General features: G+C 45.1%; 3 protein-coding genes across 5 annotated transcripts in view; 2 read left to right on the forward strand and 1 right to left on the reverse strand.

Annotated features, from left to right (window-relative positions):
• f (espin protein forked) overlaps positions 1-25468 on the reverse strand; it is a 53235-nt gene that overhangs the window by 19232 nt on the left and 8535 nt on the right. Inside the window, exons 2-3 of one of the 2 annotated variants that reach the window (XM_033382402.1) lie at positions 15701-16786; positions 1094-1471 (exon numbers count right to left, since the gene is read on the reverse strand). In XM_033382402.1, coding sequence (XP_033238293.1) covers positions 1094-1471; positions 15701-16755 — 1433 coding nt within the window. In that variant the 5' untranslated portion in view covers positions 16756-16786. Of the gene's footprint in view, positions 1-1093; positions 1472-4264; positions 5206-15700; positions 16787-25468 lie in introns of those variants that run through there. The other variant, XM_001354579.4, reaches the window with a different exon arrangement.
• Positions 18993-19880, forward strand: LOC4815023 (uncharacterized protein C9orf85 homolog). The gene is made up of 2 exons (XM_001354577.4): positions 18993-19082; positions 19149-19880. Exon 2 carries the CDS (start codon positions 19166-19168, stop codon positions 19850-19852), a length of 687 nt encoding a protein of 228 aa, XP_001354613.3. The 5' UTR covers positions 18993-19082; positions 19149-19165; the 3' UTR covers positions 19853-19880.
• Positions 20226-23922, forward strand: LOC4814507 (3'-5' RNA helicase YTHDC2). Of its 2 annotated transcripts, XM_033382406.1 has the most exons (4): positions 20228-20339; positions 20480-20938; positions 21007-21214; positions 21276-23922. In XM_033382406.1, the coding sequence occupies exons 2-4, from the start codon at positions 20684-20686 to the stop codon at positions 23300-23302; spliced, it is 2490 nt and encodes an 829-aa protein (XP_033238297.1). In that variant the 5' UTR covers positions 20228-20339; positions 20480-20683; the 3' UTR covers positions 23303-23922. The 2 variants fall into 2 exon arrangements, with proteins under 2 accessions (XP_001354612.4, XP_033238297.1); XM_001354576.4 differs by having other exon boundaries at positions 20226-20938.

Here is a 25468-nt window from a genome sequence, read left to right on the forward strand (position 1 = left end):
CGGACCAGATCCAGGGTGCCAGGAGAGCGGGGAGATGGCAATTGGAGAGAACAGAATGGGAATGGAGTGGAGTGGAGTGGGGTGGAGATCAGGCTTTGGCATTGATTCTGATTCCTTGACTGGTCCGAGGTTGCTCCACTTCGATTCGAATGAAAGAAACTTGTTGCAACGGTGCTTTTGTGGTGCACAGTGGCGGTGCCGCCACAGCTCCACCGGCTCACCTGCTCACCTGCTCACCGCTCACCGCTCGCCTGCCGACATCCAGTTTGACTCCAATTGAAAATAGCACAAGATAGAACCAAACTTGGCTTCAAAGCCGGCTGGAAGCTGCAACGCGCTTCGCTGGCTTGCCTTGCCTCAGTCATGTGGCCATGTGGCTCCCATTCGGAGCTGGAACAATTAAATGAATCTTCTTTGGACGCGTGCTCTTCGGGGCGATAGGAATTTGGGGTGAATCGAGTAGCCGGGCGGGGATCGTTGGCCCACTTGCTGGATCGCAGAGCACCTTCTGGCACGCCCTCCCCAGCTCCACATCATTCTTTCCTCATTGTCGGATGAGCTAATAAGCTTCAATTAGCGCATTTAATTGACTGTTTGGAGATCTCAAAATGTTCGATGGGGCCAAGGTAATCGTTTCTCCGCTCAAAATCATTCGGGAAACTAAACTCTGAAGGGGTTTGCCTTATGATAATCAGATCGTTGCTCTACTGAGCATTAAATATAGAAAACTGTTGAAATTATATTCTAGAAAATGCCTAGCATCATTGGAAAACAGTAATCGTAGAACACAGTGACCCATTCTTGAGAGCTTACTATATTTATCCAGCGCAGAGTTTCCTTTCCAATATACATACAATATAAGTGGAGTGGAAGTAATTGCTTAATCGAAAGATAACTCCATCGAATGGGAGCTTGGACAAATCAAGGAAATAATAAAATACAAATGGGGCGACTACGACAATCGATCGTCGAGCTCCCCCACCATTTAGCATCGGATATTGCATATTTGATGCTGGATAAAACACATAAAGAACGACAGCAGAGCTTTCACTCCATACGACATTTGGCAGGTTTTGGCTGCGATTTGACTTACCAAATATCCACAGATGCTGCCACCAGCAGTTGCACACAATCGAGGCAGCCGCGCGCGGCGGCATAGTGCAGGGCCAGCGCCCCTCCGTTGGGCCTTTCGTTCGCCGAAACATTCCCCGGATGGTGCAGTTGGCTGATGTTGCTCATGTTCATCATCTGGAGGGGTCCTGGTCCTCCGCCCAGGTACGAATCCAGCTGGTGAGCGTGCATTCTGTTAAGGTTGCTGTTGCTGTTGCTGTTGTTGCCGTTGCCGATGACCTTGTTGTTGCTGTGCAGATTATTCAACTTCTGGCTTTTAGCGTTGTTGTTGTTGTTGTTGTTGTTGATGCGGTTGTGCTTCAAGTGCAGATTCGAGCTTAGAGCATAGTCGTTTATGGTTCTGGGTAAATGAGAAAAACAATTGGATTATAGTAATATAAATATTAAAGAAGGTGTTTTTCTTAAACTTTTTTTAAAGAGATCTATCAATTTATCGCGAACAATTTTTGTGAGGCCTTATTAATTTCAGAAAATTATATTTGTGCTTTAAATAATAATGTCTCTTAGAATGGCTATAGCGAATCGGCCATAGATACTGATTCAAACAAAGTCAGATTAGTAGCAGCCAAAAGTAAGGCTGTTACACATCTCATCTAAATATGTCCTTAATCTTAGTTAAAGATTTTTTTGGCAGATACTTTGGCTGATAAAATAAAATACAAAAAAGGAAAGGTTTTACATATAAAAGTGCATATGTTAATACAAGAAATTGTATACAGAAAGTCTAGCCCGATTCGCAGAGTTTTGCCATTTTGTAACCCAACTCCGAAATCGAATTCTGCTTTTTTTGTGGCATATTTTGGCTTATATCCTTGAATCCCTTTTGATAGTTGACATTTCTATTACTGAGGAGTTGCTTAATCTTATATTATGTGTGATATTTTTGTACAATTTACTGCTGTTCTTCAATGGATGTCTTAGAGCTGGGGCTTTGCGATGCTGAGAGAGCAGTTGAATCGCCAAGAGACCATCATATCACGGAAAAATCGCTAATGGCTGCCCAGATTGGGGAAAACAGTAAGAATTATAGTCAAGACCCGCCATATACATATCTGCAATCGCTTAGGAAATTAAACTGATTCAAACGGAAGTGCCTTGAAGCTTTCAAAAAAGTGTTGCCTACTTTTGCGCATGCGCTTGAAAATAAATTGCAGCCGACTTTGCTGCGGGAAAACAAAAGACTTGGGACACGAACTTGCGGGGCAACATGGCAGTATCAGCCATAAACCAGATAATGATCTCTCTTGTCTTTTATGTGTGATGAACAATTGAAAAGCTTAAATGTGGAACTTATGGGCCACAATTCCCATTGATTTGAGCACTGAAGAGTACATTTTCAGTGCAATAAAACAGGAAAATGTACGTCATATCGGTATAATGAAGGTGGGGAGTATGGAAGATGGGACAAATCGTTAAAGTTATTGAATAATTGGTTGCTATCTAACGAAGCACCTAAGCTATGTTACATTTGCATTACTTAAACAATGCAAAAAGACAGAAACAGTCCAATTATTTACACCGAAACAGCGGCTTACATTCGGCAAAACAAAATGATTAGATGCTCCTCTTAATTATTAAAGGAAGCACTGGCAATTAACGTTGATGGCATCTCCTTCGACTGCATTGGCTGACTTCAGCTGGTGCCCTTTTCCAAATCACTAAACCGGGTCAAGTCTACTGCCTCCGCTCGCTCCAGTCGTATTTATGGCATTGCTGACTCACTTGATCGTTTGTCTCCTCCTCGTCGTCGTCCCCTGCCGTTTCCGCTGCGGAGCCCCAATCATAATGATACTCTCGTAATGATAAAACCAACAAAGCGGCCTGCCCCTGCCCCTGCACCTGCTCAACGAGAAAAACTAAGCACACACGACCGAAAATTAATTGCTAGCAGCGAAGCTGGATAGGGGCTCGAGGCACAAGATACCCCTTGCTTTCATAATTGTGCCTTCTATTTAATAATAATATATTGTGTTTATATTCACGCATAATGCTTCTATATTCGGATATACCTTTCGCTGTTTGAGGAAAATGGGAAAATGCTTTTCCGTTGTTGCTTTTGGTCTGCTTGCTCTGTGTGTGCGTGTGTTTGTGTTTGCTTTCCCAGTTTGGCGAATGATAAAGAAACAGAAAGCCGAGAAGACGACACTTTCTTCCAGTTTATTGCATCAACGGTAGCAAAATGGAAACGGGCCGGTAGCAGGTGTCAACGAAGCAGGGCGGCAGGTGCCACAAGCCGCCGGCAAAGCCAACAAACACCGGGCATAAACGCCGCACAGAAAAGTGAGGAAAAAGTGAAATAAACTATTTGGCAAGAGCATTGGGGGCCAGTTGGTCAACCAAACTGGCGAACAGGGTTAGGGAACATCAAGATCTGTTACGAGTCCCACAGATAAGACGAGAGTGCTAAGGGGTCAACATTTGATGCACGCAGCCGGACAGAGGGTCAGAGCAGGCTACTCTTTGGAAAAGACTTCTCTCCTCTGATCTTCTCGTGATTTGTATGACATTTAGCACATTCATGGCAAATGGAGGGCAGATACCAGAATGCCAAGAGGAGTATATGCTTCACAGTGGAGCAGTTCTACATCAAGGACTATTTTATTGCCTGTGGCTGGCAGAAACTACTCAGCAAAATCATTTTCAGCAGACCAATACTCGTATGTGTCCATCATTTCTCCACTCATTAGCGTTATATCTAGTATAAGAAGAAATCATTGGGAAGGTGTCCAAGGGAAGAGGTAATAACTGAGAACGGAAGATGATAATCAATTTTTGAATACCCACTCTGCCATTGGAAGTTATGGCAGCATGGGAAATTTGCACCATCCATTTGTAAGCCAAAAGATTTATATGGGAACAATCACTAGAGAGATGCTGCTCTGCCGAGCATAAGCAACATAAGAACACTTAATAGTGCGAAACACTTGAATCACTCGGCAAAAAATGAACAAACTTTGAGCTGATTTGGCTCGGTATTCCTTAGTCACACTTCACTGTACTGCAGATCAATTAAGTTTTGGAGTAGAGTTATTTTAAAAGTGTTTTTTTCTTTCTTTTTTTGTGTTCTCGTTTACCGTTCGAATTTCTGTCTGAACAGAAGATTGGAGGAGATTTCACTGCGTCCGAGGTTTACCTTAATTTGATGGCAATGTCGCGACACTTGACGCATGGCACCTGACCTGCCGAAGGAGTTACGCTGGCAGCTGCAGTGGCAGTGGCAGCTGCTCTCTTGGTCCCTGGACTGGCGATCGTGGCATACAGGGCCTCCTCTGGCTCTGGTTTTTCGGCCTCCGTTTCGGCCTCCGTTTCACTGGCAAAATCGACCACTAGCTGCTCCTCCTGTGGTCCCTGCTGCTGCTGCTGCTGCCGTCTGCTGAAGTAACCCACATGCTGGTCGACACCAGCGTTGGCGTCCAGGAGCACCCGCTCGTAGGCGGCGCTCTCGTTCTCACTGAGAGCGAAACGCTGCTCGAACACCCGCACGGGCAGCGAGCTCTTGCGCAGCACCTCCATCCGCTTGTGGCGCAGCTCGATGGAGAAGATGAGGCGGACCCGGACGAGGCGCCGCAGGCCTTGCTGCGTGGATTGGGCCCGCTGCAGGCGGCGCCGTTGCTGCCGCAACTCGAGCTTCTCTAGGCCGCGCAGCGACTTGGCATCCACCACCAGGCTGTTGCTGTGGCTCTGGCTGTGGCTCTGGTTGTAGTCCGCCACCGAGGTGAGGTCCAAGGCGGAGCGGGTGCGTCGCCACGGCACCAGATCGAAGTGGGTGCCCGGCCAGGGATGGAAGTTGACCTGGCTGACGGTCTTGTCCTTGTCCTGGCGCAGGATCCAGTCGGAGCTGGAGCTGGGGCTGGGGCTGGGCTTGCCTGCTCCTGGCTGTAGCTTAACGTGCTCGTTGCGGGCACTGGCCTCCGGCTTGTGGCGTTTGTAGCGCGGCACGAGAGTCGCCTCCAGCATGCGTGCATCCAGGCCGTAGTCGCGACGCAGCTGCTCGAGCTCTTTACTGCTGGCCGTGTACTGAGCACCGTTCCACACGATCACCGGCGAACTACTGGGCATGGTCCCGTCCCGTTCCCAGTTCTCCCAGTTCTCCCAGTTCCCCCGATTCACCCAATTCCCGATTCCCGCTTGGCGTTCTCGTTAGCGTTCTCTGCTCTTTCTCTTGTTTTGTCGCAATCCGCTGATGGCTTTTAATTTGTTTTTTACTATGGTTTTTCTTTTTTCTTTCGTTTTCCGGTTTCCGTTCGATGTCGCGTTGTCGCGTTTGTCGCGTCTGCCTTCCGTGACGACGTCGACGCAAATGTTGTTTGGCCAAAAATAAAACTCCGACTCCGACTACGACTCCGACTACGAGTCTGAATCTGAATCTGAAACAAAACACACAAAATCCTATGCAAAAGTTCCGCCAACTGCGCAGCTGGCGTCGCTGCCAGCGCCAGTGTATGATTAAGAGTTTTTTTTGTTTGTGTTTTTGTTTTTATTTTTGTATGTTGTACGTTGTATTATTGTTATTGTTATTGTTATTGTTGGTGGCGGTGGCTGTGGCTGTGGCGGTGTTTACTCAACATTGAAGAGTCAGTCGAGAGCTGAAGAGCTCTCTGAATGAGCAACGCAACCCCCCATTTCATTGTACAATATTACAGTCGTATTTATTTATTTTTCACGCTCACTGCCATGTCAACTCTGCCTCCTGTTGCTGCCACTGCCGCTGCTGCTAGAGGGGCAGTCATCGCTTCCAAATGTTTCACTTGGCTGCGCACGCGCCAACACCAACAACAACAACAACCAGAATACACCCCACCCCCCCACCATCGGGGCCGATCAAAAATTTGTTGTTAATAATGTACTCGAATAGTCGTACACTGCAGGGGCATTCAGCAATTTCAACTGCGAGTTGAGTTCTGTTCTCGGCTAATTGACAGCCGCCGTTGTCCAGGCCAATTGGCCAACAATGACGGCCACAACAATACAGATAAATGTACAGATGATCGCACTAAACAGATGTACATACAAGTATCTGGAGAGCATCCTCCACTCCACAGTGTGGGGTCTTTCCTCGAGCTTAGCTGGTGGCTTGCACTGGGATCCTTTACGTCGAAGATTATATGTCCTCAACCATATATTGAATACATAAATAAATACAAATCTGTACAAATGTACACTTGAATGCATTTGAAATCCAAAGAAAGACTGAAGTGAAAAAATTCCAATAAATTCGGGTAGAATTCTTAAGGAACATCTGGGTTTTGCATTCACTAGCTGCCATATAAAGGGTCTCTTAGATCCGTTAAGGCAGCTACAAATGCATGTGCCTGACATGTATCTCGTATATGGAATACTATTTATAAGAAACTGTGGATTTATGCATCGTAGTATAGCAGGAAATCTTCTCATAAGTAGAATAGAATTATCTTGTCTGTATTTGGATGAAAATATATGGCAGTCAAAATCAAGAGAGATCCTACCGGTTTGTTTAGGTCTCTTAGGATAAAACTGGATATTTTGTGCGGAATAAAATATTATCCACTTGGAATGGTACAGATTTTCGATTGTAAGTCCATTTTTTAATATTTATTTAAGTGGGTTTAGGTGGGCGGAGCTCTTGTCTACATCAATCCATCGAGTTATATGGAAAATATCGTTAGTCAGCTATTCAGGCAATTGATGGGGCTAGGTAAAGATAGATTGAATCAATCTTTGGTTGTATTTAGCTAGTTTGAAAAGGGATTTAATGAGATATTTTTGCCAACTCTCTACAGCTTCTGTTGGTAGCCAGTTAACGGTTCTGTCCCCTCATGGTGCATTGTAATCTGCATGCAAATATCCATCTCAATGGAGACATCAGACCTGAAAATGCCTTGCGCAATCCCTCCCCAGTAGAGCCCGCGGGCAAAGTGTGCCAAGAGCTGTACAATACCTATATATTAATCGAATATCTATATACAATATTATTGATATTGCTTTGAATGTATGTCAGATGGTTTTGATGGACAGTGTCTGGCATGTGAATGCGATTTCTGCAAGCGACATTTGTCAACCTTCGGCAGATGAGCAGCCAGGCCAAGCCAGGCCAAGCCAAGCCAAGCCAAGCCAAGCGAATTCATTTCAAATTTCAAATTTGAATTTGAATGGAATGAATGCTCGTACGTGAAATGCGGATGGAGGCGCAGTCAAAACAGCCAAGGCAGAGATCTATTATAACGTGCTCTGTTATATTTGCATTATGAGTGCTGGATGCTTTATGGCCCAGGCGAGCCCTCAATGACAACCTTTCTAAGCGGCATCTGCAAGTTGTGTTGTTGTGTTGGACACTTGCCCCATTGCAGCGCCCCCAAGGGTTACTTGGAGCCCACTTAATGGGCCTTAATCTCTGACGTTTTCATTTTCATTTTCATTGGCCTTTGTGGGTCACATTGCCAAAGCAGAGATTGGACAGAGCTGGACAAGCCAGCGCGATTATGCAAAATGGAGCTGCAGCCGAAAGCGAAGGTTGAGAATGCTTCCAGGCCCGAAATCCCAAAATCCCAAAAGCCAGCTCCGGGGGAGAGAGAGGCAGTGGGTGTCAAAGGCCGTCGGAACACCATTCAACCAGAAATCATGACACTCTTCACGCCTTTTGCACATGACTCTGCCGTGACTCACGCTCGAACCAGTGGCAGGGGTGCCAACAGGAACCCAAGGGTGCACTGTGGGCAAAAACTGTCATTTTTTGCTACTACTACCACCCGTAATATTGTGAAATCATATTGAACTTTTGCCCATAGTGGGCTGGCCCAATAACGAGTCCGAAGAAGATCCGACTCAGTCAATGGGAACACCCCAACCAGCCGCCCAACTGCAATTACGAGTACCCCTCTCCATCCATCCCCCAGAGACTCGAGCCCTCCAGTTCCTTCCATCACCCAGCAAATCGCTGCCACGCTTGAGTTGATCAACGTCAAGAACCTTCGAGAACTTGTATCTGTGTAGGGTAGTACTACTATGCATGCTTTTAAGATACATAATTGATAGATGGGAGGCCCCAGCGATGGTCGAGCCAGGTACAAAGTACTCTGCATGTCTAAATTGAAAAACTTAATAAAGAATAACAAAAACATTATTCCGCTTGATGCAACCCAATGAAATGTATCATTATATATCATTTTATTAAGGCATAAAGATGGCATTCAAACGACACTACTTACGAGTACCCAAGAGAACCCATTCCGATTATACTTTTTGAAGAATTATTTTTGGTTCCCTTGAACTGTGGCTATTATCTAGGAAAATGCTAGATGCTTAAATAATTTAACAAAGAACCACTAAAACTTAGAATTTAAAATTGAATATCAGCTAAACGGCGAAATGCTAATAAGTACTGGAGCGCGATCAAATATTTATATAAATAAGTACGTACTAGCTTTAGAGGACTTTTTTCATGGGAAGAGACAAATATACACTATTTTTTGAATTATTACAAATAATATTAATATTAATCAACTAAATAAATCCTTAAAATGTATGTTTTCTAACTTAAAAAAGACTTTAAACATGCAAAATGGATCCAAAAAAATAAGCTAAACAATTAGAAAACTGACAAAAAAATGACACCAATTGTTGTTTGATTTCTTGTTTGTTTAATTTATTTTTTAAGAATTCTTAATAAATCATACCTCTGATATTTTCCTTAAAATAAAACGGAATATTTTCTTATCTGTCCGGAGCCAGAATAAATATTTTGTAATGGGAAAAGTGTGGAGTTTTCCCTCTCAGCTTTCACGTCAAGAACTCCATCTAACGCTAAATGTATGTGCAACTTTTGGAGCAAAGTATCTGGCGGATAAGTTGGTTAAATAGTATTCAAAAACCGAAAACAAACAAACCAAAACACCCGAAATCACCTCAAACAAATGCTTCAGTGATTTTGAGGGGTAAAACCATAAAATGAGGAATAATTTCTTCATGCAGGTGAGTTGGAAAATAGTGTACGTCGTATTTGGTGGGTAACGGGGCCGGTGCCCCATTCGGCGGATGGGAAATGATCGTAAAACAGCCAAAGCCCCAGCCCCAGCCCCAGCCCCAAGACCCAACCCCAACCCCAGCCCAAAACCGCAACCCAACAATAATACCATTAATAGTGGAGCAATAAAATAAAAGTAGAAAACGAAACTGTTGCTGCTTTTTAATTATGAATTTTTAGGCAATTCTGCAAAGCGAATGGGGTTAGGTGGGAGAGAACCAGATGGAGAGAAGAATTGCAACAGCTCCATAGAGTTTCCATTGGTTTAGCCTAGGAATAAGGGCCAAAGTCTCTGTAAGTTCTTCCTCAGCCGAGTTTTACTGTACTGCTAGAATTTTCGTGGGTAGAAAGACTCAGAGAGAGGTGACAAACAGAGAGGGGATCCTCAAAGGTTTCTTCAATGGAATAGGTTATGGTTTATTTGGATGTTTCCAAATCAATGACTGTTTCATTCAAGTGGCGATGCCATTGCTCTACCCTCAAGTGGCCCGTGTGACACCATCAGAAGGCTGTTACGCGCGGATCCCTCCCGCCCAACCGACCGAGGGGCGCTGCCGCATGACGCGCGACACCTTAAAAATTGTATTTTTATACTCGATACTCAAAATGAGTATTGGGGTATATTAGATTTGTGGTGAAAGTGGATGTGTGTAACGTCCAGAAGGAGTCGTTTCCGACCCCATAAAGTATATATATTCTTGATCAGTATCAATAGCCGAGTCGATTGAGTCATGTTTGTCTGTCCGTCCGTCCGTCTGTCCGTCCGTCCGTCCGTCTGTCCGTCCGTCTGTCCGTCCCCTTCAGCGCCTAATGCTCAAAGACTATAAGAGTTCTGTATTCCCTCAGAATAAAGTGTTTTATTTACTGTACATCCTGTACATATATTAGATTACTCAATTATTTTTGTATTTAATACCTTTCCGAAAACATTTCTTAAAGAAAAAATTATACTGTTTGGGAAGAATGTTCTAGCATCTTTTCCAAGTGTCAAATCGGGGACTTTCTTTGGCTCAGATTAGCAGAATCTCAGATCTGAGTACCATTATCCACAATGATGATCTCCCCCTAGTGATTCAGTGAGGAAGTGAGTCAAGATTGCTTGCGGATGCTTGTCGGAGGGTCCATTGGTTGGGGGCCACTGTTCGAATACTTTTACTTTTCGCTTTGTTTTATTTCATTATGGATTTCTATTGTTTTTTTGCCTGCCTGCCGGCCCGCCTGCTGCCCATCAAAAGCAGAACAAACCGCTAGTATTCGATCTAACGGTTAGGGGCAGCGATCGGTGGCTTCGTTTTCGTCTCTCGTCGCCATCCATCCATCTCGTCGTCAATTGGCAATTCAAATTCAAATTCAAATTCGAATTTCGAACGGCCAAGAATGGAGATGCGGGAAGTTTTCACTTTCGTGTGTGTTTTCAAAGGCCGAAAGAAAAAAAAAGAAAGCAAAAGTAAATGTGTGCAACAAATTGTTCAACTTTAAACTTTTCATCTGAAGAGAGCGGAGAGCAAAGAGAGCACGGAGATCAAGAATTTCAGGCAACTTCCTCCAAAAGCTCGGCAAAAGCTCGCCTAGCGCAGCGCATCTTCCACCCTCTCTCCGTCTCTCTCACTCCCCAGCTGTTTGTCTTTCCATTCATATGCAAAGCGCATACATTCATTCAATCATTCAGCGATTCAGACGAAGTGAGTCTGTGAAAGTAAGCCATGGCAGGCCAGAGCCAGCCAAACATTTGTCTAACAATCAGCCATCAGAAAAGGGGGCAAACAAAGGCCTCTGTGTCTGCCTCTGCATTTGCACCTGAAGACTCACTCGAGTTGTGACAGGTCGCGGTTCCTCTCATCCTCTCCCTCTCGCTCCATTCCGCGGCGAAAAGCAAAATGAAATCTGCCTCGAGAGACCCAGAGACCCAGAGTCTCAGGGACTAGTGAATGTGTGGCGAATGTCCCCCAAAGGTCCCTAGACCTAGAATGCAAATGAGTCAACCACCGGCATGTAAATATAACTAACTATGAATATGAATGTGCTGGAATACCCTTAACCCTTCAAAAAGCTCCACCAAACAGTTCTAGAGCAATGGAAATTATGGTTTGAAACAAATCGAATTACATGTGAGTCCAATCAATTGCTTTGAACTCGTAAACCTTTTTGATTTGATTCGATTTGAAAGCTCTTCTAATTAGCCTCTCGGACACTATTCGAATCGATTCGAACACCGATGAACTTTGCGACTCTCTTTTCGCTGCCGCTGCCGCTGCTGCTGCTGCTGTTGGCAGCGGCGGCGGCTAATGACCAAATGTGTGGAGTGGATTAACCAAACCGAGTGGGGAGGCTGCTTCGAGGCGAACACTTGGACAAATGACCAATTATGATGGGCGACACAACATTGAGGAGACTCGCGGGAGGCAGAGAGAGAGAGAGAGAGAGATGTGAGTCGGGGAAACCCGTTTGGCGTCAATGGAAAGAAAACATGAAAATCCATCGCCGCGCCGCAGATAAGTCCGAGGAGTCCGTGGCGATATGTTTTGTAGTTCGTTTTTGTGTGTCTGCGGATTGCTTGGAAAATGTCGTATGTAAACGGTTTGGTTTGCCTTAATAATTGACATTGGTGGTGGAAAGCTGTGGCCTGGGCCGGTTGTTGACCGCCTTGAGAGATTGGCTAACAGCTCGCCTCTGCCGGGCCAGCCCCGGCTAAATGGCCATCGCCCGCGCCTGCAGGTCTGCGGCATCGAAAGCAAAAGGATGATGACTGAAGAGTAGGATGATGGGGATAAGGCTGATGGCAAGGAGGAGCAGCAGGCATATCAGAGCAGAGCAGAGCGAAGCAAACGAGTTTCCCGAACAGCTTTACCCAGCGTCCTCTCTGATAAACGAAATTTCACTTTTTCTTTTGCAGTTTCTTGGCTTTTCTTTTCTTGGCTGTGGCTGTGGCGGTGGCTTGGCTTAGCCTGGCCTCAGATTGAAATTCGTTTGTTTGTCAGCAAAAGCGTTGCTAATTAACAAAGCCGAGCAAAGAAACAAAAACAATCACAAATTGCAGAAATGCACTTTTAAAAATCCTACAATTATAATTGTCTGGCGATCTATTCAAGTGTTGCCAGCGATTGCCCGGCAATCATTCGATTGCCCCATCAAAGCAATAACGGTAAATAGCTACGGTGGGCGTGTGTATCTGTGTGTCTGTGTTGGAGGCGAGGGCAGACGCGGGTTGAACGAACCCATGTGGACAAAGAGCTCAAGAGGCAGAGTTTGCCCCTTGCTCCATCCGAAATTAGTCACAGAATTTCTCAAATTAAACCCAAATTAATCCGAAAATGTTTCAGCGTAAAAACAAATACCAAAAGAAATAGATAATTGTAAATAAAAACAAAACAAAAGGAAAAAGTCGATGGATAGGGTCGACCACTCCAATACCCTACCATCCAGAGAGAGAAAAGCCTCTAGATTTGAATTGGTTTTGTGCCAAGAATGTGCTAAAAATATTTCATATTTAGATTGAATTTATTTCGTACATATCAAAATATATTTTATTTATTTCTTTAATATTTTAGTATTTACATTTTTGTGTACAATTTTTTCTCTGAGTGCAATACACAGATTATTGCAAAACTTGGCAGGATTTGTCCAGAGAAATGTTAAAAAATATTTGAAAATATTTCCTTTTCCCCAAAAGGAATTTCTTATTCAACCGATCGTTCCTTAGCAAAAAAAATTAAGGCTATTCAGATGAAGAATTATTAATTAATAATTAGCTATAATTCACAAAGTATTCAGACGCCATGATGACGGCTTGGAGTGCCGAAACAAGCCTCAGGTCAAAACTGGAATACCCTCTTGCAAGAGCATTAAATACAATGCAAGAAACGTTATTAAGCTCTGCGATTGCCGTGTCACAATGAGCGAGTTTTTCCAGGGAAATAAAGAGAATGGGGAACGGAGAACGGGGAAGGGGCGTGTGTGCAACTCCGAAACAAAATACAATTTTATGCGGTTTTATTATTAGTTTTTCGTTCGTTTTTGGTTTTGGATTCTACTGTCTGCTGTGTACTGTGCATCGTGGGGATCGTGGATCGTGGATCGTGGATCACGTCAGTGAGCATGGATATGGATATGGATAGCTGGCCCGTTCATTTATCACGGCACACGCTTTAGAGATGGTATGAACACACACTCTGGAGTGTGGCATGGTGTGGCATGCGATATGGAGTGTTGCATACAAACGCATTCAGTCCATTACAAAACACTGAAACCCCCACCACACCATCAGGGGGGGGGGGGGGGGAAGTGGAGTGGAATTGGAATCGTAATTATCGCAGCAAGTCGTATAATCAGTCGCAGCCCCAAAGGGTTGTATAACTTAGGCAAATCGAATCGTGATATGACCAGCTTTATAGAGAAAGCCATCTCCATCTGTGCGCTGTGTCTCCCCACTTTGAAGTTTAAACACATTTTCCATTGGCCTGGGGCATGGAAGAATTTCGAGGCTGCAAAAAGTTCTCCAAAATAGGAATACGTATTTCTGAATACACTTTCAAGGTGGATGATGGATCCATCTTTCAGAGTAATTAGGGTCCTGCTTTAATGGCAGACTTCTTTATAATAAGATACCATTCCCCATCCTATCATCTTTGTCTGTTTTATTAACCAAAATCTTAGTGATAGGATCGATTAAGCCACATGTTCTTCATGAAAAGAGGCTCGGCAGTGCACTGCCTTTAAGCAATTGAGCAATAATTCAGATTTAAATGCAATATCCTAGTCTCCAGAGGGAACTTACCGCACACCATTTCCAAGTGGAGTTTCCAGTTGGAAATGGAATAGTCGCAGCTTCTCTCCAGTTATATTACTCTCTCAAATAGTCACTAACAGTCACACCCAAAAGCACTGGCACAGTCTTTGAAGTGGAAGAATCATATTATATGACCAGAGTTTCACAAACAACTCCAAGCAAACAAACAAACAAACAAACAAGCAAACAAATATGTAGGTAAACAAAAAAATAAACAAATAGTGCAGTTCTTATCGGAGATGGTGCTGCATTTTGTTCTTTCTCTAGCTATAGAGATGAGTTTTATATCTGGCGATACCGAGCGAGCGGTGAGCGGCGCCGGCGGTGGCGGTGACGGTGGCGGCGGTTTGTGGAGCGCGGCACGTGCTAGGCGGACAATGGTCGCGGCTTGTTTGAGGCCGGTGGTTGGCTTGGTGTTGCAGACCAGCGCGGCCAGCGGTCGCCAAAGAAATGTAAGAGCCAAAAGCAGCGGACCCCAAAGAAGTGCCGATCGAGAAAGCTCTCCGGACTTGTTGTTGTTTCTGTTGGATGTAAACACAAGCTCAGTCGGGTATGCAGCCGCAGCGGCAGCCGCAGCAGCAGCAGCAGCAGGCGCGTGTGTGTGCTCGTGTGAGTGCTCGTGTGTGTGCTCGTGTGTGTGCTCGTGTGTGGCTGCGGCTGCGGCTGTGGCTGTGGTTTGTCTTCAGTTGATTTTCGATGCGCTTTTTGCACATTGCTAGACTTTTTTCTTGCTCGCCTTTTTGTATTTTAAGTGTGCTGGAATTTCTATATACACTTCCCCCCAAGGCTATGCTGGTTACGATGCCATTTTCGAAGTCCAAATTTATCTTTACTTTTAAAGCTTTCATTGAAACCCAATTTCTTTGCCGTTTCTATTATTTTTTCCATGACTGTATGGAGGATGGGCATAGAATGATTCTGGGAGACATAAAAGGTACTCATGCTCGAAACTATCCCATAATTCATATAAAAAAATATATATATATAAGACAGAAAGGAAGCCAAAGAAGATATATACATTGTACCCCCAAAATATAAAACACCCTATAAAACACTTTCGAATTACCATTAAATACTATAATTTGTATAATAACTACGCATTATTCTTAACTGCGAACGAGAGCCACAATGGTACTATTCCCGACTTGAAATCCCTAGGAAAAACCCGAACTGGAAGGGCATTCCCACTTCGACAAGACTCTGGCATCGTGGACGGATTGAATCCATCTTTTTGTTGTTTTACTTCGTTGTATTCAATAGAATTTATGCTTTTTTATGGTCAAGCTGGCGGCGTCATGCGCGTTAGCAGCGTTAGATGGGGCCTCATCTTCCCATCTGCTAACGGTTGTTTATGGCCAGTTTAAGGTTTTATGCATAATTGTTTGAGCCGTTGCTCTCTACCTCTCTCTCTATCTCTCTCTCTGTCGGTCCACCCCTCCGAAGAGTCTCCACAGAGACTCCTCTGCAGAGGCGGCATTGCAAAAGCCCATTTAAATGCAATCAATCAAAAGTTTACAGCTAATTAGCCGCAACGACAATGGACAATGCAATTTAATAGAATTATGAAAACAAACTTCGTCAGCGAGTGGTGCCCCCCCCGATCGGTCGATCGTTCGATCGTTCGATTGCTTTGCCACTAATGAGGCAAGAGCTGATTGGCGGCCAACTGCATTTGACCGCCGATTGATTAGCTGCCGTTTTACGATGTGCCACGCGAACTTTGACCCTGCTCTTTGGCCGCTCGATTAGCAGGGGGGGACACTTAATTATCGCAATGGACTCACCTGAGAGCGGTCGGCTGATAGCTGGAGAGCATCCTCGAGCTGCCCCCAAATCGATGCTGCTGGAGAAGCTGATGCTGCTGCTGTTGCTGTTGCTGCTGCTGCTGCTGATGGTGCTGCTCGAGATCCGTCTCCGCCTCGGCCTGGGGGTAGCCACCATTCCGACTGATCCGGCTTGCATGGGAGCCCCGCTCCGAGTTGCATTTGGAGCCGCAGAGGGAGTTCTCGCAGAAGCGACAGCACTTGTTGTAGCTGAAGGTCGAGGTGCAGAGCGTGCAGAAGGAGTCCAACTGGGACTCGGCCCGGTCGTCCTCAACGTCCACATCCCCATCCGCTTCCACATCTCCATCGGCGTCCAAGTCCATGTCGTGGCTGTGACGAATCTTGAGGGTTTGCGTGTTGCTACTCTGGTCCTCATCCGAACAGAAGTTGTACCTCTCGCTCTCCGTGTCCTCCTCCTCTTCCTCCTCCTCCTCGCCTAGGCTGCTGCCGGCGCTGCCCTGATGGCCTTCAAGACCTGCATGGCCTTCACGGCCCTCATGGCCGTCATGGGGGGAGGGCGGAAGACCAAAGCTGCTCAGGGGACAGGAGGGGTATCGGGTCAGGGGAAACTGACGCACATTGTACTTGCTGGCCATCGACAGGTTCTCATTGAAATAGATCACATTGGCTCCTCCGTGGGGCAGCTGTCGCTCCCTCTCCCTCTCCCACTCCAGCTCCCTCTCTCTGTCCCTGTCTTTTTCGCGTCCTCTATCTCTCGCGCCCCTCTCCCGTTCCCTTCCGTTCAGCTCCAGACCCATACCCCTGCTAATGCTGAGGTCATGGTACTTGCGCAGAAAGGCCGCATTGCAGTCAGCGGCCGTGTACTCATGAAGCTTCTTCGGTTTTTGGGCGGCCGGCAGCTGCTGAATGGTGTGCTGAATGTGGGGAATGCCATTTTGGTTGTTTTGGTTGCAGCCAACGCTGTTGTTGTTGTGGCTATTGTTGTTGCTATTGTTGTTGTTATTGTTGCCGCCGGAGCGTAGAAGGTCGAAGAGCCGCTGTTTGAGGTCGCGCATGGCAACATGGGACAAGTCGGTTCACTCAAATCTGCAATGAAAGAGTGCCAGAATGCATTATTAGTGATTTAATCAAGCAATGTATCAAGCGTAAGTATTTATAATTAATTTCCATAGCAATGCGAGAAATAAAACGTAAACAAAAAAACAAATTTCGATAAGTTAACCGCCAATTGACTATCGGTGAGCAAGGTGAGTTCCACAGCGATGAGGACTGACCACCCTGAAATAAAACGCGTTGCTAAGTTTCATATCACTCAGCTCATCACAGTGAGCTTGCAAATTTCCGTTTGAGTAGCCCTTTTGGTATGTAGGATATCCGCGGTCACACTGCCACCATGTTTAGCTTACATACCCTGCAAATTTTCTACTTTTCACAGTATTTTCCAGTATATTTTAAGACGCGTTATGGACTCTTGTCCAATGCACTAATTTAGAAATCGCGTAGAATTTGAATTCTCCGCTTTGGAGAGCATGGGAAATATTCGGTATTTTCCGGTATTTTAAAACATGAAAATTTCGTGGCGAATTCACAGCAAAATCATTTTTGTCCATTTTCTTCAATTTATTAATTTAATTTTCAATTTTATATAAAAATCCAATAAATGCAAGTATTTCGAATAGGCCAATCATGTATAGAATTGATTCATCAATCGTACAAAATTGAGTGGGCATGGCTAAATGTTCTATATAGATAGTATTATTCAACGGAACAAAGAATATGAGGAATTGGTCGTTTTTTTGAATCGAATTTGAATTCGCCGCAGTTCGCTTTAGCAACAATGAGTCCCATTCCATACACAAACATGTTGCTAACATACCCTGGGGGAAATGGATGTTATAGAATTGAGGAAAAAGGGTGTACAAAGGCCTATATAAGCGTTATGTCTTCAAATTCCAGCGACATTGCAACTGTTTTTTTGTTGAACTATTTTGCTTGAACCTTGTTTAGTCAAAATACAATAAAAGCAAGGACTAAAAACTGGCCAGTTAAGTAGAAAATTTATTCATTAGTAGTATAAAATTATGTGGGCATAGATAAAGGCCCGGTTGAAAACATTTAAATCCTTGTCGCTCACATTCAAAAAAGTTCGATTTGGCGCGCACCACTCGGTATATTTTTCAAGTGAGACCGTATATACTGTAGAAACTGGTTTTCGCCGCGATCCCATGAGGTGTTTTTTAGTGCTAAATGGTATTTTTGTCATTTATTAATTTAATTTTCAATGTTATATAGAAATCCAATTAATGCAAGTATTTCGAACAGGCCAATCATGTATAGAATTGATTCATCAATCGTACAAAATTGAGTGGGCATGGCTAAATGTTCTATATAGATAGTATTATTCAACGGAACAAAGAATATGAGAAATTGGTCGTTTTTTTGAATTCGCCGCAGTTCGCCGCATTTCGCCCCAATTCGCTTTGGCAACAATGAGTCTCATTCCATACACAAATGTTGCGCATTCCATACACAAAAGTTGCGGCAACATTTACTTGAAAACCGTTTTTCGGTCAAAATAAAATACATAAAGGTAATTAAAAGAAGCAATCTTGTAGAAAATGCATTTATCTATGGAATAATCCTTAGTGGGCAAATCTATATAGCTTGAAATATAGGCAATACCCGATTCGCCGTAGTTTCGCTATTGCAACAATGAGTCCCATTCCATACAAAAACATGTTGCTAATTCCATGCACACATACCCTGGGGCAAATGGATGTTATAGAATTGTGAATACGTTTGTCTTCCAAGACTCCGTAGGTATCAGGATCGAGATGAATATACACAAGATACTAATAATGTACTCGAATATGTTTAAAGAATATCAATTTGAGAAAAAGTCTTCATAAATTAAGTATGATCTTTGTATAAAATTAACGAAATAGGGTGCACAAAGGCCTATACACGCATCATGTCTTTAAATACCAACAACATTGCGACTGTTTTTTTTGTGGAACTACTTTGTTATTGCCTTGTTTCTGCCAAAATACAATAAAAGCAAGTGTTTAAAATAAGCCAGTTAAGTAGAAAATTGATTCATCAATGGGCTAAAATTATGTGGGCACGGCTAAATGTTCTATATAGCTAGTAATATTCAACGGAAGAAAGAAAACGAGGAATATGTATAGTAGAACTTGAGTTCGTCAGTATATTTAAGGTATATTTTGAAAATGAGGCGGTATATTTTGGTATATTTCTGAGGGTCGGACGGCATATTTTATCGATACGTCCGCGGTCACACTGCCCTCCTTTTATTTATTTTGGATTTTCAAGCAAATTTTTTTTTTGGCTGTAACTCATTGAATTGCAATAGTTGTAACAGGTAAAACTAAAACCACCAACCACCGCCGTATACCGTATCTGTTATTATCAACGATACCCCTTTCAGTTGCCTGCAATAGCAGAATGAGTTCCCAACGCGGTAACGTCAACCGCACACGTGCACAGAAACACAAAAATCGTTTTGTATTCAAGAATGATCTGCACGACAAGACGCCGCAACAGATGCGCCTCAACGCCATGCACGTCTCGACGGTCTGCCAGCGCTGCAAGGAGGTGATCGAGTGGAAGATCAAATACAAGAAGTACAAGCCGCTCACCCAGGCGAAGACCTGCAGCCATTGCAAGGAGAGGACGGTGAAGAAGGCCTACCATGTCATCTGTCGGGAGTGCGCCATCAAGGCGCACGCCTGCGCCAAGTGCCTGAAGACCGCCGACGAGGTGGCCATAGAGGCGCCCGAGCCAACGCCACAGGAAGAGCAACAGTTGCAGGTGGAAATGGACCGTTTGGTCAAATCATTCTCAGAGCGCAAACGTCGCGCCTTCGTGCGCTACATGGCCAAGGGCAAAAAGCAAGAGCCCACTGAGAAGGACGAGGAGACGCAGGAGATCGAGGAAAAGGCGAAACGTGTGGCCCACACTCGCGCCGAGCTGCTGGACAAAATTAAGCAACTGAACCTAGCCGAAGAGGACGATGAGGATGATTACGACGATGATGATGACGATGACGAGGACGAGGACGGTGAAGATGAATCAGAGGTTGATTCTAACGAAGAAGACAGCGAGGAAGAGAAACCTGTTAAAGCGAAATAAAGTTTCTATTTTTTTTTAATCAAACTTATTTAAATTTCGCTGTTAAATGTATGTAATTGGATGATAATTGGAAGCGGGAATGCTTCTCTGGATTTGGATAACTAGGGTTTTAAGGCTGAATATCTAAGCTAGTAATATTAGATCGAATATGAAAATCGCGGAATGGACAGATATCTCTTAACCCATTGTGCCCAGTAGGTAGTAAAATATACTCCACGAAAAGAATCAAATTTGAAGAATATTAGCGCAGTTCAGATTAGAGATATGGTATCGTTTTGTATTAAGTAACGAGAAATAATGGATCTACAAGGAGAATTTAAGTACAGCATTATTTTTCGGGGGCTAACTCAAGTTTTAAATAAAGGGGCGTAAAGTGGGTTAAGTTAGTCGGTTTTTATCAGTCAAGTCAAAAATATAGCAAAATAAATATTTGTGACATTCAGTAAGCAGATGGCAGACAACAATAATATTCAAAAATCGAAAAAGCGTAAGAAGAATAAAAATAAAAAAGGAAAAAAGGGACCTACAGCAGCTAGTGGAAAGCGTTCACAGCAACCAGCATCGGGCTTATCTGCAAATAGTATTAAGATTGTTGACCTACCACTCACAAAGATGGATATCTTACAGCATAAGCTTGCAGACTTCCTGGACTCCGACCAAGTGGAGTTCCAGCTAGAGGGCTTGACCGAGGAACAGCGCAGCCACATTGCCGGCTGTGCCCAGGCTTTGGGACTGAACTACATCAGCTATGGGCCAGCTCACAGCCGAGTTCTTTGCATCAGTCGGGCTCCGGGCTCGTGTCTACACCTTTGCCTCGACGCCCCCGTGCTGATGGTTAGCTCTAGAGTAACCCGAATCCTATCATCGTCAGTGGCCAAAATTGAGCGTGCGATGTGTTTGGCGGCAATCATAGGAAATGGTCCGCGGGCAAAGCAAGACGGGGACCGAGAAAGCTTCGGATTAGTGGGCCTCCGAAAAATACCCCCACACCCGGCATACACAAACAATCCGATGATTCAAGAACGCATGAATCTACCTATTTATGGCTACCGCTCAATAATTCAGGACACTCTGCAGCGTTTCCAGGTGAGTCTGAAGCCAAGTCTTGAACACACAGGGGTAACGCCTGACGCTTGTCCTCCACTTGTCCAAAGGTTCTCATTATCAAGGGTGCCACCGGCTCCGGCAAGTCAACGCAGGTGCCACAATATGTGCTTGAGTCGGCTGCATACCATAACTACCCCGTGCGTGTCGTGGTGAGCCAGCCGCGTCGTATCGCGGCCATCAGCGTCTCGGAGAGAATCTCGAGGGAGCGGGGCGAGATGCCAGGCATCATAGTTGGCTATCAGATCCGCATGAACAGTAAGTGCAACGACTACTGTGATAGATGCCGATGATGTTAATGCCGTTCGATTGTTTGCAGGCAATTGCACCAGCCACACTGTTCTCACGCTGACCACCAGCGGCTGCCTGTTGCGGGCCCTGACCATGGATACCCAGGCCTTCTTTCAGAGCGTCACACACTTGATTATCGATGAGGTGCACGAGCGTGACCTGGACACGGACTTTCTGCTGCTAGTCATCAAGCTGGAGCTCAGACGAAATCCCTATCTTAGGGTGATTCTAATGTCGGCCACCATGGACCTAAATGCGTTGTCCGCATACTTTGGCAATGTGCCCGTCCTGGATGTAGAGGGACGCAGCTTCGGAGTGCGCATCTTTCAGATGGAGCACATTCTCCGCGAGACTGGCTATATGACCGAAGGCATGAAAGACGTATTGGGCAACAAGGTTGATACCGCGACAGAGCACGAACTGCTGCATGCCTACAGCCTCACGCGACACGTGGAGGGTGAAATTGACAACAACCTGATTCTCTCCTTGCTGGAACTCCTTGTGAATACGGGCGTGAGGGGAGCGGTAATTGTGTACCTTCCCGGCTACAATGATATTACCACGTTGATGGAGTGCCTGTGCTACTCACTTCCGATGGACAAAGTACAAGTACTTCTGTTGCACAGCCAGGTGGAGAGCCATGAGCAGAATAAGATATTCCGTCATTACCCGAATATCCAGCTGACGATCATTCTGAGCACCAACATCGGCCAGACGTCCATCACCATACCGGAGCTGGTCTATGTTATCGATTTGGGTAAATCCAAGATGAAGATCTATGACGCCAAAACGAACGCTTCGCAGCTGACCACAGTGTCGATCTCCCAGGCGGATGCCCAGCAGAGAGCTGGCCGAGCTGGTCGAACCCGCGAAGGCATCTGCTATCGTCTGTACTCTTGCGACACATTCGCCAAGATGAGCTGGTATCCTGTTCCGGAGATACAGCGGCGCACGCTGGACGAGATCTGTCTGCTGGCCAAGATTGCTGCTCCTGAGCAGTCCATACCAAAGTTTCTGTCGCAGGCACTGGATGCACCGCAGCCGGAGGCCGTCAATCAGGCCTGTTCGCGGCTCAAGTTGTTGGGCGTGCTGCACGACGGGGACGAGTCGATCACCATGCTTGGCCGGATCATTGCGGAGCTGCCATTGAGCGTGCAGATGGCTAAGTGCGTGGTATACGCGGCATACTATCGCTGTCTGGGCAGCATGATCATCATTGCTGCCTACCACTCCATCCGTGATCCCTTCTTTCTGCCCGTTGATCGAAGGAGGAGCTTTCAAACTCAAGAGGCGCGCCTCAAATTCACCGAGGGCATCAACAGCGATTTGATCGGAATGATAAGTCTCTTCCAGCAATACACGGAAGCTTCCCGAAACAGCCACAGGGACGTGGTCCAGTTCTGTGAGCGCAACTATCTTTGTTCCAAATCCATGGCCATGTTTTTTTCGGCCGTGCTAACGCTTCGGGACTCTGTTACCAGAATTTTTAAGCTAGATCAGACCACCAGGCGCCAAGCCAGCGCCAATGACAGAAACAACAACATGCTTCGGCTGGCCCTCACAGCTGGACTCTACCCCAATCTGGCCTATTATGACCGCAACAAGAACGAGCTTGTGTCCGAGTGCGATCCCAACGTACTTGTCTCCCGCACCTCCTGCTTGCTGGGCAAAAAGAAGACGAGGACCCTGGCCACCGAGTGGGTACTGTACGTGGAGAAGTCACGTGTCTCCGACTCCAAATCGTCGCTGGAGCAAACCAGCTTGGTCAGCACCCTTCATGTGGCCATCGCCGGTGGAAAGGTGCTCAAGATGGCACAGAGACCAAGCAGCAGCCTCGGCTTGCTGGACACCGCCCCCAAGGGGCAACTTTGTATTGACCACTGGGTACGCATCTCTATGCACCCGATGTTTGCAGAGCAACTGATCAATTTGCGCATGCTAATGAAGCGCGAGCTGGACAAAATGTTGATGATGCGTCGTGTGGATCTATATGTTGGCCCAGACATAGCCCTTTCTTTGTTGAGTGTCGATGAGGGCACCATGGCCCTCAACTAAGTCACGTATGTTCAGTTTCTGTGATATTTTTTTTTCGATTAAGACTGACTCGTTCTATTATTTGTACACTTAATTGCAAAACTATCGTTCATTTTGTCTGCAATTTCACGTCCCACACACATTTGATTTGATAACATTCTGCATTGCATGAATATCTAAATATGTTAGTATCTTCTTGTTTGTCCCAAAAAGAGTCAAAGAGACCTTAATTATTAATTCAGTTAAATCAGTTATAAATCATTTTTTTTTCGATTATACACATTACGAGATGACTGTGCTCTCTCAAAAAACGTCCGATTTAAATTACGGAATTGATTTAATCAATTTCCAAGTACATATAACATAATTATACATGTAGTAGAACATTTTCGCTTCATTAATTGAAGCTGAGGCTATTTTAAACTCCAAATGTACACCAAGTAAACAAGCAGACATTAGAGCATTCCAACAACTGTCTTTCCCGAAAAGAACTTTTTAAATTATGCAAATTTTGCAAGTATTAATGTTGTAACGTAACTGAAACCAAACTGGATAAACAGGGACACTACCATGTGAAATATCTGTGAGTTTATTAATGTATTATTGAATTGAAAATAAAGCAAAAAAATATGTGCTCGTTATTGATTGCACCGTTCATGGAGTGGGGCATGGGGCAACAGCCTAATTGCTGGGTGAAAATATGTGTGCCACAAGTGGCTCGAGACGCCTCCTTAGAGTCAGTCCCAGTCTCAGTGTCAGTGTCAGTGCCAATGTCAGACATGGGTGTTGCTGCCCTCCGGTGCATTGGGCCATGCCATGCCAGCTGGCAGCTGCCTCTGCAAAGCTCAGCCTATAAAAAATTGTTCAGGCAGCTGATGCTTATGTTTCGGTTCAGTCAGTCTCCGTCACACCTGCCCCACCTGCCACACCTGCCCCACCTGGCTGCCCCTGGTCGGTCGGACCGACTGCGGCCCATTGAGGCGCAAACAAGAGAAGGAAAAAAAAACTTTAAGTTAATTGCATAGACGACGCGCAGTCAATAAACCTGAGGCAGCCGCCCAGCTTTGGATCTTGTCTTGTCGCTGCCACAACAATGGGGGGGTACAAAGACACCGGAGCGTGCAGCAGTGGCAGCAACAACAGCAATTACAACAACGCTTCAACTTGCTGCAAAGAAAGTGAAATTAATGTTATATTTTGGTGTTTTTTGTTGTTTGCTGCTGCTATTTAGATTCGTCTGCCTGCCAATGGGCCCCGCCAGGGAGAGCATTACCAATCCCATACCAATCAGCCCTGCCCTCGACCCTCGTCGGATTCTGCTATACAAAGCGTTCAATGGAGACTTATTCCATTCCGTCTGCTTGCTATTCATCTACGAATTCATTGGACACCGCAGAGAAAATAGTGAGGCATTCTTTCCAATAGAATAGATTCCATTGTTCAAGTTCCAAATGACGAAAGCGAAAGTCAGCCTCGATACGAGTATTGGTTGGGTATTGTGTGTTGATTTGTTCTGATTGTACATAAACCAAACTTTTATCTGGCCAATTAAATCATAAGGTCTCCAGAGCGGTGCCACGGCCCTCACATACCCATATCCAGTCTCATTGGTACCGATATATGATACGCACATACGTCCTAAAATACTCTCTAAAAGCCTCCAGTTCTTGGGTGTTTTTCAACCTAAGAATGTCTATGGTAGGTTGGCACGGACTAGAATCAATTAACCATTTCTCCATGGCTATTGCTATGCGCCATACACCCAGTATATAAGTTGCACGTAAGGCCAAAATATCCGACTGTTTGACCATATTGCCATGGATGGCTGCGCCAAGACGTGTGGTGGCCAACGTGTCCTCGACAAAAGACAAAGTGTGCGCATTCCATGCGGACGCGGCAACCGCAAGACTTGCAATTCATCAATGGCTATTGCTGGAAATCACTGTTGCTGCAAGTGGTGGCAGCTTCATTAAGCTAAAAGCAATTTGGGTGCCTGTCCGCGGTCTAACGGAGATGGAGCCTGCAGGAGGAGGAGCAAGAAGCCATTGAAAATGAATGCCACCAAGGTGGTGCCTGATGCCTGGCAATCAAGCAAACTGCAAATCAATTTTCCAAGATGAGTTCGCCTTTGTAGCCATTGAACTTTTATTTGGCTGGGGCTTTGAATGGGGATCGGGGCTGCCGATT

Source organism: Drosophila pseudoobscura, chromosome X (assembly GCF_009870125.1).
Source record: "Drosophila pseudoobscura strain MV-25-SWS-2005 chromosome X, UCI_Dpse_MV25, whole genome shotgun sequence".
Lineage (NCBI taxonomy): Eukaryota > Metazoa > Arthropoda > Insecta > Diptera > Drosophilidae > Drosophila > Drosophila pseudoobscura.

Coding starts and splice junctions, on each gene's coding strand:
- LOC4815023 (XM_001354577.4), top strand. CDS start 19,166: ATGAGTTCCCAACGCGGTAACGTCAACCGCACACGTGCACAGAAACAC.
- LOC4814507 (XM_001354576.4), top strand. CDS start 20,303: ATGGCAGACAACAATAATATTCAAAAATCGAAAAAGCGTAAGAAGAAT. Junction 20,939..21,006: donor ACACTCTGCAGCGTTTCCAG/GTGAGTCTGAAG, acceptor ACTTGTCCAAAG/GTTCTCATTATCAAGGGTGC. Junction 21,215..21,275: donor CTATCAGATCCGCATGAACA/GTAAGTGCAACG, acceptor GATTGTTTGCAG/GCAATTGCACCAGCCACACT.